Below are 15,499 nucleotides of genomic sequence, written 5' to 3' on the forward strand. Positions count from 1 at the left end.
AAAATAATCATCTAATATTATATCGGTAAATAACAAGATAAATATTTAATCAGTAAATAGATAAATTTAAATGAGATTTCGATTCGGTGTAAATTCGCGCCTGCCTGAGGTCCTTGTCAATATTGTTCGGTGATTTTCTCTGCTTATTTTAGCGGAATTTACGATGTTTGGTGAGGAAATGCGTGTGTTTGTAAGGATTCGCGCGCAAATTCGAACTGGTCTGTGCCCCCACTGCTCGCATCAGGTGATCGACATTTCGTCGTTGAGGTAACCGCCGGTAGTGGGCGCCTCGCCCCCGTCGGTAATGCAGGTCTCGTTCGCCTCAGCCTTTATCGAATCCGTCTGATACAGGCCGCTCGGGCGTTTCCGCTTCGATTAGACGCAATCTGATTGGAGCCGAGCGTCCCCGAACGGGTCAATGATGTCTGAGAGCTGCCTGCAAGTGTAATGGTGTGTTGAAAGGCCATCGCGGGCGAAAAAATGGTCTAAATGCAATGGTAAGTGCGTGCCCGAGTCCGTTGTAAGTGCGTGCGAAGCCCAGTGTGTCGTCCGGAACATTTTCGGCGGAAATGTCCGTTTGAAGTGCGCGAGAACAAGACGGCTCTCTCAAGGGTGTCAGCAAGAAATGTGATAGGCCTGAGCGACCCAAGGAGAATTCGCAATGAGCGGGCGCCCCAGAACCACGTCCTTCGCCGAGGGCAACAAGCAGCCGCTGAACCCGCCCCTGGGAGGCGTGAAGATTAGCAGTAAGTGTGCGATTGACGTCGCAGCGGCGGTTGGTTACGGTGTCTCTGCGGTCGCGTTCAACATGGCGCGCCCCGGCGGTGGGCCGGATCGGCCCGGGGGCCCGGGCCCGGCGCCCGCCCGCCGGGGCGCCCGCCACGCCGGCCCGCGCCGCCCACCGCCCGCCGCGGCCGACCGGAGGACCCACCCTCCGCGCCGCCGAGCAAAAATCCACGGCCGTCTCGGAAAAAGCGCCCGTTTTGCGAAAAATCGATACTTTGGGCCGCGGATCCGCGATCGACGGCCCGATTTGGGTCGGGGGGCCGCTTCGCACGAGGGGGCGGCGGCGGCATGGGGGCGCGCCGCCCCATCGCCCCGCAATTGCATTTAAAAGGAAGCCAGTGACATGCAGGTAAGAAGGCCGTGACGTCAGCTAACCTATGAAGTCATTGACAGTTTACCCTTCTGACGCAATCATTTCCAATAGTTGGGCTGCATTTGCACTACTTGGCCAGGACTGGAAGATGGTGGGCTGCGGCAAACGTTAACAATTTTCAGGTCGCGCGAGGCTTCGCAAAACAATCGCGACGGAGTTTTAACCACTTCCAGACGTACAACGGCTTACACTTGACGGAAGTCCAAACAGAATTGACGAAAAGACAAAAATCGACATAGGTTAACTCCTTCCATAAGACTTTTTTTATATTTCCCTGAAACGAAATGTCTGTTGCACCAAAAGTGATCGATTAAAGTAGGCCATGCCTGTCAAATGAACAATAGCTCGTTTTCAACCGATACTCTTGGCGTTATTTGCCAAGAATCAAAGCCTGCTTAAAATCATGTTGAAGACGTCACTTCTGCATTGGCTAACTGTCAAGAATTTGGCGATTTTAACTGTCATATTTTGACTAGTGACGCAGTATTACGTTTCCTCTCCTATACGATTAAATATTTTGTAACGAATGCGTAGTTTAACGTTGGAATTTTCATACATAAATTTTCAAGTCGCGCCAGACTTCGCAAAACAACTAATCTGTCGACGTTTTAACCACTTCCAGAATTTTGAAGATCGATTAAAGTAGGCCATGCCTGTCATATTTTGACAAGTGACGCAACATTACGTTTTGTCTTCTATATAACTTTTTATTTTTAAGCAAATGCGTAGTTTAACTTATATATTTTGTCGAAATTAATTCCGAAATAATATACACAGTCGTCGACAGACGCAGTCAAACAAAGCGTGCATTTCTTGTGAACAATTCACCGGAAAATCAAACTCGTCATTTATGTAGAACTGGGTAAAACGTGGCCACATATTTTTAATTCCCGACGTAATGCATCACATCCTAAAATGACTTTGGTGTAGATTCACCTAATTAGATCATGCCTGTCAGGGTAAATCATTTTGCACGGCTTGCGGTTAAAAGTGACTAATTCGCTGAACATTGTCATTAAGACTACGTCAAGTACCTCCCAAACAATGGCCAATGGCACATTTTGGACAAAGACCCGTTCATTCGTTGAGTTGTACCACAATGTCACAACCCTTTCAGGTACTCACGTCACTAAATAATTCTTAGGGTCTTGAGTCTTGTTTGCACAGCTGCGGATTTGCGTGAAGTCGTGAAGGATTGCGACGTTTTGTATCGATTTGTCATTGGGAAGCTCGGCTTGGCGAACCCGCAACCGTGTAAGTGCGCCTTTACGGAAGTATTCACCGAATAATTCTGTTTGCATGTTTTAACCGACATAAGTAAGAATACAACAGGTGTTATGTTATTGACTTCAGGGGAGGAATTGTGGCCATATTTTAGTGTAACGTGTGTGGAAAATTGAAAATGCTGGTGGTCGATTAGGGTCACATTCTTGAGTTTCGTATAACAACCCCTATAATACAACTAGTTTTACTAGGATATTTTTATTGTAAGTGCAGGTGGAAACAGGTATGTCAGCTTTGACAGGTGCCCGAATAAAAATCAAGAAAAATCAATAGTTTTGTTGCGATTATTCATTCATTTATAATTTATATCCGTTATGGAAAAAAATTAAAAGGTTGTTTTTTTAAAATTCGGGGGAGTTCCCACGAAGTTGTGTAACCTGAATCGACCAACACGCACTGGGTTTTGTTTATGTTTTCCAAGTGCGGTGAACTCCCAGTATAATATGACATGGTTTGATTGACGGCTCACCACGTTATGTCATCCTATTAGTTATTTAATTATTGTTCGATGAAGTTGTATATAGGACGCTCAGCGCATCGCCACACGACCTCCAACTTCGCAAAAATAAATTACCCGTTTTGGACAAGTGTACGAACTTTCCAACAATTAAACGTCGTGAAATTATAACGGTCTCCAGCGACTTCCTTAATGAAACAAATTTACTCGTACTTTTACTCAACCGTAATGAAGCGTCTTCTCCAGAGCGCGTAAAACAAATTTCGTCGAAATTCCTGCGGAAATGATAAACTCCGCCCTAACCTCAAATGAATCATTGAAGTCGTCTGCGGTGTATCTAAAAATCGTCGGCAGAAATCGCAGGTAGAAACTTCTTCCATAATTACCGAACGGACCGAATTATAAATCATGATGTAAACACCTCGATCATGTGTCAGATGCCAGTGTGAAGGTCAACCGACAAAAATTCACTCGAAATGTAGTGCCTTATGGCGTTTATGGTCGGTAATTACGGTCAGATGGTCAACTCACTTCTTAATTACCGCCGCTTAATTACCAGGGTAATTACGTCTTCAAACATTTTTGCAACGAGACAAAATTGACTGCTCGTGATCCAAAGTGGGTTTGTATTGATTGCTTTTTTATGGCCGGGGCGGGTGCCGGACGCTAGTTGCGAATTGATCGCAGATTTAGTTCTGTATTATTCAACAATTAATGGCAAAAGTGAGCACATTTGGTTGGTTTTTGGGTCGCGGCGCACTCGGACAGGTGAAAATCGCGAGCGAAATTAAATTGTGTTTGTCTTGTCAGTTCTTCAAAGAAGTTCGCAGGTAAATATTTACTCCATTTTATTAATCACTGCGATGTTGACACTGCTATTTAAGTAATAAACTCATTCATTGTTGGAAAATAATTACGTCTGTCGCTGGATAATCGTCCGAAATAAATTAGCGATCAATCAATTTTAGCGATTTCGGAAATCTCGTATTATTTTAATGGGCCATTAATCCGCGCGGACTAAATAGTGTGACACAGTACCCTGCATCATCGGGCTATTTTTGAGATAACGGTAACGGGTCATAGGTAAATTTAGAACAAATTAACCGACCGTACAGCTAGGAAAAGTTTATCGATTGTGCCCAGAAAAATGTCGTCTTTGAGTTTTTGCTTTAACGAGTATTTAAAACCACAACTTTTTTATTCTTACCTCAAAGTATAATTGTTTCGTTTTTGTCCATCCGTTTTACGTTTCTTCGGCGTTTTCAACAAAAACGATTCGAGTTTGTTGTGTTAAAAGTTTTAAAAAGAAGGGAGCACAAGTTGGGTTTCTTTCTTGGCAGAACCGCGTGCACTAGAAAAATTGTCTCCAACACACCTGCTAACACTGATAAGATAACTAAATACGAAAGAACAGTCAGTGGGTAAAGAAGGGGAGGAGTGTAAACAACATGCGTTGCGTATCGAAGCATAGGTATTATAAAAGGGGTGAGTACTGAGTTAAGCACTGATGTAATACCTAACCCTATACTGTAACCTCATTTAAAAATTGTAAGTTTTGTGGACCCGAACCGCAAGATTATTACTGTCCATTGTTGGTATAATATAGCTGTGAACTGAGTTAAGTAATACAATAGCCAGTTTGACTTATAAGGGTGGTTTGGCTTAAGCCACTTAACAGGTGTATGTCAAATGAGGTTACAGTAAATTAGTCTTTTAAAATATCACAGCGGTTCGCGATCCCCGGTTGTTTGTGTTTTCATCGTAATAAATTCCAATACTATTAATGTATTCATCGAAATTCATGTAATCACTATTTCAGAACCTTAACTATACATAGTATACATGGTAAAAGTTTGCGCAATATCTTTAAATTTAATAATTTATTACTTCTATACAATTTGGTTCTATATCAGAACAATCGACTGCCACTCCAGGAATTCGTAAACTTTATGAACGAAAAATGAACTAGGCGTGGTAACGTTTTGTGTTAGAACAAAGACCTTTCACTATGACTTTATCGCGTACCTGAAAAGATGTGTAAAATATTATTATTTACCTAATAAAAAACAAGTTATTTATTCGATTATACGGTGTTCCTCAGAGCTCGGTATTGTACCGTTCCTCTTCATATTTTACGTAAACGATTTACCACCATGTTTAAACCGACAGAAAATTGTACTTAATGATTCTAAAAATTGTTCTAAAACCTAGAAAATTCTTTAGAATGTTATACCGGGTGTCTGGAAAATGGCAAATTAGCTCTTTGGTAAGTTATGTACGAAAAAACCTAATTTTATAAAAGTAAAATTGACAACACTGCACGCACCTAATGCGTGAATATTTCCGGCTTATTTTCTGATTATTTTTATTTTTTATATGACAATCACCGTATTAATAAAGCAAGCTTTTATTTTTCATTAATAAATAAACCAAAAAAAAAACATTTAATAAGACATTTATAAATAATAAACAAAAACAAAACCAACAAAAGAAAAATCCATTAAAGCATAACCAACTAAGCACTAGATAAGTAAGCTCGTAATGTCTCCAAATTTTAATCATTTTTTCTAAAAGGTTAGTCATCAGTACTTGCTAAGATAAAACTGATTTTGGCAAAGGATAAACCCTCTAAGAAAAACGAGGGTGGGTGGGCGGGGCTAGTTTTTGCCAAGATACGACTTATTTCGGCAAATGATACACCTTTCTATTTTTTTAGAATGTATCATTTGCCAAAATGAATCTTATCTTAGCAAGTACTAGCCCCGCCCACCCGCCCTCTGTTTTCTTGGAAGATATATTATTTGAAAAAGTCAGTCTCATCTTAATAAATATTATCCCTGCCCACCCGCCCTCTGTTTTCTTAGAGGCTGTTTCATTTGCCAAAATCAGTCGTATCTTAGCAAGTACTAACCCTACTCACCTGTCCTCTATTTTCTTGAGGGCGTGTGGGCGGAGCTAGTATTTACTAAGACAAGACTGACTTTTTCAAATGATATAACCTATAAGAAGGTAGTGGGCAGGGATGGTACTTGCTGAGATAAGCCTGACTTTGGTTGATAACATAACTTCTAAAAAAATAAAGGGCGGGTGGGCGGACTAGTCCTTGTTAAGGTAATACTGACTTTGGCGCATAACATAACCCCGAAGAAAAGAGAGGGTGGGTGGGCGGGGCTAGTACTTACTAAGGTGAGACTCATTTTGGCAAATGATACACCTCTCTATTTTTTAGAATGTATCATTTGCCAAAATAATCTTATCTTATCTTATCAAGTACTAACCCCGCCCACCCGCCCTCTATTTTCTTGGAGGATATATGATTTGAAAAAGTCAGTCTCATCTTAGTAAATATTAGCCCCGCCCACCCGCCCTCTATTTTCTTAGAGGCTGTTTCATTTGCCAAAATCAGTCGTGTCTTAGCAAGTACTAACCCTGCTCACCTGTTCTTTATTTTCTTGAAGGCGTGTGGGCGGAGCTAGTATTTATTAAGACAAGACTGATTTTTTCAAATGATATAACCTATAAGAAAAAAGAGGGTGGGTGGGCGGGGCTAGTACCTGCTAAAATAAGACTGATTTTGGCAAATGAGATACCCTCTTAGGAAAGAGGACAGGGCTAATACTTGCTAAAATAAGTTCGATTTTGGCAAATGACATATTCTCCAACAAAATAGAGGGAGGGCGGGCGATTTGGGCCTAGCACCTGCTAAGATAAGACTGATTTAAGCAAATGACGTATCCTATAAGAAATTTAATTAAATTATTATAAGAATAAGCAATAAAAGCATTTTCAAATTCTTTCCAAACAGGAATACCTAGAACTTCAAGATTGTTTTCAATTAAAAAAAAAACTGGGTCTTAACTCAAAAACAGGTCAGGTCAGAGTCTTATTTTAGCAGGCATTAGCGCCGCCCACCCACCCTCTGGTTTCTTAGAGGGTATGTCATTTGCCAAAGTCAGTCTTATCTTGTCAGGTACTAGGCCCGCCCACCCACCCTCTGTTTTCATAGAGGGTATGCCATCTGCCAAAATCAGTTTTATCTTAGCAAAAATTTTACAAAAAATGATCAAAATTTGGAAATACAGTATAATCTCACTAATCCGGAACTATTAAAAAACCGGAGGGTGCCGGATTATTGGAATGTTCGGATTACTGGATTATAGTGAAAAAGTCATAGGTAATGAATAAAATAAAGCATTTCATAGAGGGCAGACCAAAGCGTTCAGATATAGAGGGGCGAGGGAGGCGTGAGCGGAGGGTGCCGGATTAGTGGACGTGCCCATCTATCGAAGTGTCGGATTAGTGAGATTATACTGTATTAGGAGCTTAGTTATATGCACAAGACAGGAATTTTGAACACCTGTAGTGTTTAGTTGGTTATACTTTAATGGATTTTTCTTAGGTATTACCTGCTTAAATAAGACGATTTTGGCAGATGACATACGTTCCAAGAAAAGACAGGGTGGGTGGGCGGGGCTAGTACCTGCTAAGATAAGAGTGATTTTGGCAAATGACATCTTTTAAGAAATTTAATTAAATTATTATAAAAAAAAGATAGCAGAGGTTCCAAAGCACTTTCAAATTTTTTCCAAACAGGAATACCTAGAACCTCAAAATTGTTTTAAATAATTTACAAAAAAAATCTCCATGGGGTCCCAAAATAAAATCATTGTAACTTCACCAAAATGTGAGGGTAGCGGAGAGTTAATCCACCATTTTCCAAGCACCCGGTATATGAGTGGTTGTTTTATGGCAGTCAAATTTATAACAAATTTTGACCGATCAACATTCCGGAAATGGTGGAGTCTGGAATAAATTTGCGAAAAATTTAGAATTGAAGTTTGACAAAAGTTGTTGCTTTTTGTTATTGGACTTCTTAAGATGGTCTGACTTCATCGGTTTCATTCCTGATTTTTGACCTGATCTGAAATGATCTGAGAAAGATGATCTAACTCGGCATGATCTAATCTTTTTCTTTTTATCAGTTTCAGTCCTGATTTTTGAGGTGACTTGAAATGACTTGGGATCAGATGACCTGAGTTTACATGACCTGGCTGAATATGACCTGATCTCTTTCCTGTTTTGTCTTTTTTCTTCCTGATTTTTGACCTTTCTTGTAATGACCTGAGATCAGACGACCTGCCTTGACATGACTTGACTGAGCATCCCCTGACTTCGTTACTGAATCATGACTATACTCAAATTAAGGGTTCATAATTTTTATTATGAATTGATAAATTGGTGCCACAAAATTGAGTCCTAGAAGTCTGTCCACGTTAATGTCCCAAAAAAGCCCAGATCATTAAACTTGATGTCGAAATCCCAATAATCCAGGGATTACAGGGGTGAAGTGCAAACTGCCAGTTTACCCGGCCAAGTTCTCCTCATTATGAAACTTCGTCCATCGCGTTTGATCCCATCCCGTCTTCTCCGGGCCATAATTCCAAACATCCACACACGATTACACATAAAACCGCTCTTCTCCGTTTCAAATAAAAACACACACAATTCCGTAAAGCTCACGCACTAATTACCCGACTTTCACCCATTACCAACACGCATTGTTTTCTAGAAACTCAACCCAATTATCGCGAATTCCGCGCTTCCCGAACCACCCATCCGACTTTTAATAATCCCATTCACATCTCCACCTCCGAGCCGATAATCCTGATATTCGCAAAAATAGAAAATTGGATTTTTTTGTACGAACATCGCCCGAGGAAATTGTACAATTTTCGGACGTTTCGAAAAGTACCAAGCTAAAAATAGCGTTTCCGCCGTGCCGCGAACAGGGCCGGCGTCCAAAAATCCGGACCTTGATACGTCGGGAATGAATGAACTCATAAATAATTTTTGTGCATTCGGGAGCGAGTGAATCAGCGATTTTTGCATAGGGAGCGACGCGGTTAATTGGCTGCGAAAGTTTCGAGGAAAGAGGAAAATGGGCCGCGAAATTGGAACAGAAGGAGCGGAGGGAGGCGGCAAGTAAACAGCGGCTTACGAGAGGATTATTCATGCGTTGGGTATGATTAAAAATACAGAAATGTTGAGGTTACGGTCAAGCGGAGCGGGATCGGGATCAGGTTCATTCATCGCGATTCCAACCGAAAACACAATTTTTCCTTTTTTCGGTGATTAAATGACATCAATATGGATGTATTATACATCAAACTGCAGCTTTTTTCACGCTTTAAGTCCCTGAAAACAGTTCAATCAGCTAAAAAAATGTGACAGAAAAATATAGTAAAAAAGCGCTATTTATTGTCTTCTGTTTTTTCCAAATTTTTGTGTGTTAAACATCTTAAAATTGCTTGAAAATTCTCACTCTGACAAAGTAACGTATGTTAAAGATCCCTGTTATATTAAATATTTATTAGTAGCACAAACTACTGGACAGATTGTTGTCAAATTTTAGTTTGATCGCAAGAATATTGTATGGATTGCAAATTTCGTAGGAAGCAATAAACCATGAATTTTAAACAATGTCTTTTACAAATTAGGACACTTTTATTGAGCGTGTCTTCCACTCAATCTCACCCTTATTCACATTCCCGGCCGATTTTACGAAGAACGGCAGCCACCACGAAGCCGCCTCTTCCGCATTCCTCTGCCATAAAATAAAATTTTATCAATCCCAATCTCGCTTTCTCACATCTGTATTTAAATTTTGTATCGCGTTACATTTTTAAGCCGACAGTTTCGCTTTTTTTCCATATTCGTATCAGATTACTGGTTAGCGGTATGTATAATGTTGCTAATTGGGGTTTACGCATGGAACGTATGGGAGTCCCACAGCTTCCGGCCATGCGTGTAATACGAGATTATTACCTGGAGTAGTGTGCAATTTTCGCTACACGACCCGGCTATTATTATTTTGATAATGTGTTTATTAATACGTAATTATCAGTCGACGTTCGGCGTGCCGATCGTTCTATCGAACCCATGACCCGCTCTAAGTGTGTCAAGTGCATCCGCGACTACTTAAATCACAATAAATCTCAATTTTCGATTGACGTCCGTCCATTTCGGGGCGGAAAATTTTCATTTTCCAGGTGGTAGTGCGTCGATGACTAATAAATGAATTAGTTAACTGGCTGTAAAGCGGGGATTTAATTGTGTTCTGTTTGCCATTAATTATGTTTTATGCGTATTTAGCGGCCGCTACTGCGGTAATTAATTCGGCGAAATGGCTCGTTCGGATTTTTTCGTAACGACGCCACTTTAAAGACCACATTTGTCAAAAATTTCGCGTATTTCGCTTCCCATCATTGACAGTCCGGCGTAAACAGTCTTGACGTAAACCGCGTCTTTTTCGAGCCAATTCGTGTACTCGGAAAACAAATGACGGTTTTGGCATCCAATAGTCCGTCTTCGGTTTCGCTTTTGTCGTCTCTGTCTCGTGTTTGTTGTTTTCTCGTCACTTTCATCCGCTCTCGATGCATCTGGTTCGTATTAAGTAGGTTTCTTGACCTCTGCAACTTTTTCGATATTGTTTTTGGGGACGCGAACTTGACCGGTTCGCGGCGCGATTTGCACGTCAGAAGTGGGTAACGATCGGGCTTTCGTTCTGTCAATGTCGATATTAGTGATTCAGTGCTATATTTAATGGGCGCTTATTTCGGGGTGGGTATTTTCGGATTGATTGCGGAGGAAATTGCAATAAACGCGCTCGACGAATAAGCCGGATTTTTGCGGGGAGTTGAAATTCGATTGGTGTATTGTTGGTTGCAGAGGTAGGAGTGGGTTTGGTGTTGTGGTTGATCTAAGGTCGATTTTTTGGCGATTTGGTGGCGAAAGTGTCACTGAAAAAGCGCCTAAGTTCTGAGGAAATTTCAAAACGTAAATTTGCAAGACTTTTTTCAACAATATTACAAAATATTTGGTTCTGATTTGATGTGGATTAAGGTTTTGCTGTAGAATGTAGAACCAGAAAGCTTTCCTGCGTTTTTAGTTGTAAGACCATTTTTTTACAATAATCGCCAAAGGATTCTGAAAATATAAAAAAATATTGTGAAGTACCACCCACCTCAGCTATGAAGTCGCAAAATTTCTACGAAACGTGATGTTAAATCGCTAATTGTTATTGGTTTTCCGCTCCATAAATTTGATGACGTCGTTACAAAATTTTACTGGATGAATTCTATGTATGCACAAAGTACTGTGGGTCTGCATTTGGGGTTTATGAGTGTATTAACATTTTTGTTGTTTTTTTCCCGTTTTTATCGCTTTTTTGTCTTTTTTTTTTTCGTTCATTATCGGTTTTTCGCTTTTTAGTTTCTATTTTATTTAATTGCCCATTTTCTCTTTTTTATCTGATGCCTAACTTTTTTTTGCCTTTTGTCTCATTTTTGTCACTTTCTATCCTTTGGTAGTCTTTTTGTAGCCTTTTTCTCTGTTCGTTTTCCCCCTTTTTTTGTCGTCTTGTTTTCGCTCTTTTATTTAATTTTTTTTACGTTCTTATTTTGTTCTTTTGGGGGCTTTTCAGTTTCCCTTTTATTTAATCACCCATTTTCTCTTTTTTTAACTGATAGGTTTTTTTGGTCCTTTTCTGTTCATTTTTCGCACTTTTTTTGTCACTTATGCGTTTTTTGCTTTTCTTATTTATGCTTTTTGCTTTTCTTTGATTGGCGTTTTTCGTTCTTTTTATGACTTTTTTACACTTTTTCTCCCATTTTTTATTGTCACCGTTTTCCCTTTCAACTAATCTGCTCTTTTTCGTCATCTTCGGCATATTTTTCTCTCTTCTTGAACGCCTTTTTAGTCAACTTTTTTTTTTCCTTTTGTCTCATTTTTGTCACTTTTAGCCTTTGATAGTCTTTTTGTAGCCTTTTTCTCTGTTCTTTTTTCCCCATTTTTGTCGTCTTGTTTTTTAATTTTTTTGCTTTCTTTTTTATTCTTTGGGGAGCTTTTTAGTTTTCCTTTTATTTAATCACCCATTTTCTGTTTTTTAAAAATCTAATAGCTTTTTTTTGGTCCTTTTCTGTTCATTTTTCGCACCTTTTTTGTCACTTATGCGTTTTTTGATTTCCTTTTTTATGAGTTTTACTTTTCTTTTTTAATTGGCATTTTTTCGTTCTTTTTTTGACTTACGCTTTTTCTCTCATTTTTTTTTTGTAACCGTTTTCCCTTTGAAGTCTTTTGCTCTTTTTCGTCGTCTTGGACGCTTTTTAGTCTACCTTTTTGTGCCTTTTGTCTCATTTTTGTCTCTTTTTCTAGCTTCTGAGTAGTCTTTTTGTAGCCTTTTTCTCCTTCTCCTTTTTTCATTTTTTTTTATCGTCTTTTTTCCTCTTTTTGCTCCCCTTTTTTTTGTCGCCTTGTTTTCACTCTTGTTTTTTTACTTATTTTTCGTTCTTTTTTTCTTCTTGAGGGGGAGGGGCTTTTTTGACTTCCCTTTTATTTAATCGCCCATTTTCTCTTCTTTTGTCTGATAGCTTTTTTCGGTCCATTTCTGCTCATTTTTCCCCCTTTTTTGTCGCTTTTGTGCTTTTTTGTTCCATTTTTTTGTTTTTTTTTTTTTTGCCTTTTTTATGACATTTTTGCGCTTTTTCGCTCTTTTTTTTGTCACCGTTTTCCCTTTCAACTCTTCTGCTCTTTTTGGTCGTCTTAGGCACATTTTTTTCTCTTGGACGCCCTTTTAGTCTACCCTTTTTTTTGCCATTTGTCTCATTATTGTCACTTTCCTTTGCCATTGGTAGCCTTTTTGTGGCCTTTTTCTAATTTCCTTTTTTTTTGTCACTTTTTCCCCCTTTTTTTGTCGCCTTTTTTTTTTCTTTTTTGTGAACTGTTTTCTTCTCTTTTTTTAGTCACGTTGTTTTGGCCCTTGTTTTTTTTTACTTTTTGTGCCCTTGTCGTTTTTCCCTTTTTTAATGGCCTCTTTTCTCCCTTTTTTATTACCTACTTCTTTTGACGTCTTTTTTCCTTCACTTTTTTGTCGCCTTTTTTCTGTCTTTTTTGCTCTTTTTTTGGTTTCTTAAATGGTCACCTTTACCTTTTTGAGGTTTTTTTTTTCTTACTTTCTGCTTTTGTTTATTCTTTTTCATCACCTTTTCTAACCATTTTTAGGCGCTTTTTCTTTTTCTTTTTTTAGCGCCTTTTTTTTCTCCTCTTTTTTGCTTCCTGGCACTTTTTTGTTTTTTTTTTTTTTGTCCTTTTTTCTCATTTGGTAGTCTTTTGTTGTTTTCTCTCCTTTTTGACACGTTGTATTTCTCTCCTTTTTGCCGTCTTTTTTTTTTACTCCAAATTTTTGGCGATTTTTTTTTGTTCCTTTTGGTTGCCTTATTTTCGCCATTGTTTTTTACTTTTTTCGCTCTTGTTGTCATTTTTGGGAGCCTTTTGTTGGCACTTTTTTTATCCTTTTTTTTTAAACGCCCATTATCTCACCTTTTGTTACCGAATATTTTGACACTGTTTTCGTCCTGTTCTCATTTTTTCATTCTGTTTTTTGGTAACTTTTTGGCTTTTTTGTCACCTTTTGGCCGTTTTTTCTCCACTTTTTTTATGCCTTATTTTTATCGCCTGTCTTTTTTTGTGGCTTTTTGTCCCCTTTTTCTTTTTTCTGTTCTCTTTTTATTATGGTTTTTATTTTTTTTTCGTCTTGCGACTTTTTTCCTTTCTTTAATCGCCCTTTTTCCGTTTTTTGTTGTATTTTTTTTTCATACTTTTGTCGTTTCTTTTCGCTTTTTTGTCACCTTTTTTTTGTTCCCTGCAAAACCGAATGCTCTTGAAACTTTGCAAGCCTTTTTGTTAACATTTCTCTTTTTTTTTTTTTGAGTTTTTTTACTCTTTCTGGAACCTTCTTTTCTTCCTTTTTTGTTGTCTTTTTTTGCCCCCTATTGTTTTTTTTTGGTGGTCCTTTTTTATCGCCCCTTTCTGTGGCTTTTTTATCATTTTTTTTTGTTCACCCTTCTGCCGCTTTTTTGTCCATTTTTTTAATTGCCTCTTTTTCTATCGTCTTTTTTCCACATAATAAAAATGTGGAAAAAAGACGATAGAAATGTATTATTGCTACCTTTTTTCTTTGGAGCTTTTTTTGGTTCTTTTTGTATCGTTTATTCGCCCTTATTTGACGCCTTTTTGTCTCCTTTTTTAATATTTGTTTATATTTTTAATCGCGCTCATTTGATTTTTTTTTGTTTGGCTTTGTATTGCATTTTTTCCCTTTTTTCACCTTTGTTTTGTGGTCTTTTGCGAGTTTTGGTGGTTTTTGTACTTTTTGGTTGCCTGTTTTTGTCACCTCTGTATCATCGTCTTTTTTGTGGCTTTTTTTTGCCGTCTTATTTCATCTTTATTTTTGAACCTTTTTTTTTTCTTCGTTTTCTTTGTCTCCTTTTTTTTCGCTTGATCTGATCACATTTGTCTTCAATCTTTTGTGGTGATTTTTTTGTTCTCCTTTTTTAAATGCCATTTTTCGCCTTTTTTTCCACCACTTTTTGGCGTTTTTTCTCTTTTGGCGCCTTTTATTTTCATAACTTTTTTGCTCTTTTTTCCACACTCTTGGTGATCTGTTTCAAGCCTTGTTCTTTTACTTGTTTCTCTATAATTTTCGGGAGTCTTTTTTGGGCTTTTTTTGAGGATTTTGTGTCATCCTTTTTCGTCTTCTCTTTGCTCACTTTTTTCGTTCGGTTTTTTGGTAACTTTTTTGGCGCTTTTTTTGTTTCCGTCTTTCAATCGCCATTTTTTGGCTCTTTTATAGTAAAAAATTCCTGGGTACCCATGGTGTATTATTTTGGGAGATTTTTTTTGTAAATTATTTAAAAGAATTTTGGGAGACTGGTATTCTATTTTAGGAAAATTCTGACCTGACCACCTGTTAATTTTGAGACCTTTTTTTTTGAAAAATTCAAAATAATCTTCGGGTTCTAGGTATTCCTGTTTGGAAAGAATTTAAAAGTGCTTTGGATCCTCTAGTGTCTTTTCTTATAGTAATTTAATTAAATTTCTTAGATGATACGTCATTTGCAGGTACTAGCCCCACCCACCCACCCGCTCTTTTCTTACAGGGTATGTCATTTGCCAAAATCAGTCTTATCTTAAAGAGTACTAGCCCCACCCACCCACCCTCTCTTTCCTTAGAGGGTATCTCATTTGCTAAAATCGGTCTTAACTTAGCACCTACTTTTTGTTTTTTATTTTTTGTTTTTCCTCTCTTTTGGCGTCTTTTTTGTTCTTTTTCATAATCTTTCTTGGCGCTTTATTCTTCATAACTTTTTTGCTCTTTTCTTCACACTTTTTTTTTCTTGCCATTTTCGGGAGTCTTTTTGGGAGTTTTTTTTTTACGCTTTTTGTCGCCCTTTTACTTCGTCATCCCTTACTCACTGTTCCTTTCGTTGTTTTTGTTTGGTCACTTTTTTGTTCCCTTTTTTTTTTAACCTACTTTTAAGCTGCCTTTTTCCTCTTTTTTTGTTCTCCCCTTTCTTCAGTTTTCTGAATTTTTTTTTGCTGTTCCTTGTCATCTTTTTTAGCATTTTTTTTACTACAAATCTAGTCGTTTTACGTCCCTAGTGACATCCATGAAGTGTCTTTTTTTGTACTGAAATGTTCAAATTACTTTTTTTTACTCACATGTAATTTTTTTGCACTGATTTGTCACTTTTTTGTACTCA

General features: G+C 38.2%; 1 protein-coding gene across 2 annotated transcripts in view; it reads left to right on the plus strand.

Annotated features, from left to right (window-relative positions):
• The first annotated feature begins 350 nt into the window (after positions 1 to 350).
• LOC135124044 (glycogen synthase kinase-3 beta-like) overlaps positions 351 to 15,499 on the plus strand; it is a 55,540-nt gene continuing 40,391 nt past the window's right edge. The window contains exon 1 of one of the 2 annotated variants that reach the window (XM_064048914.1): positions 351 to 746. In XM_064048914.1, coding sequence (XP_063904984.1) covers positions 662 to 746 — 85 coding nt within the window. In that variant the 5' untranslated portion in view covers positions 351 to 661. The remainder of the gene's footprint in view (positions 747 to 15,499) is intronic. The other variant, XM_064048935.1, reaches the window with a different exon arrangement.

This window comes from Zophobas morio, unplaced genomic scaffold (assembly GCF_036711695.1).
Source record: "Zophobas morio isolate AGI-343-1 ecotype UQ-CSIRO unplaced genomic scaffold, CSIRO_AGI_Zmor_V1 ptg000002l, whole genome shotgun sequence".
NCBI lineage: Eukaryota > Metazoa > Arthropoda > Insecta > Coleoptera > Tenebrionidae > Zophobas > Zophobas morio.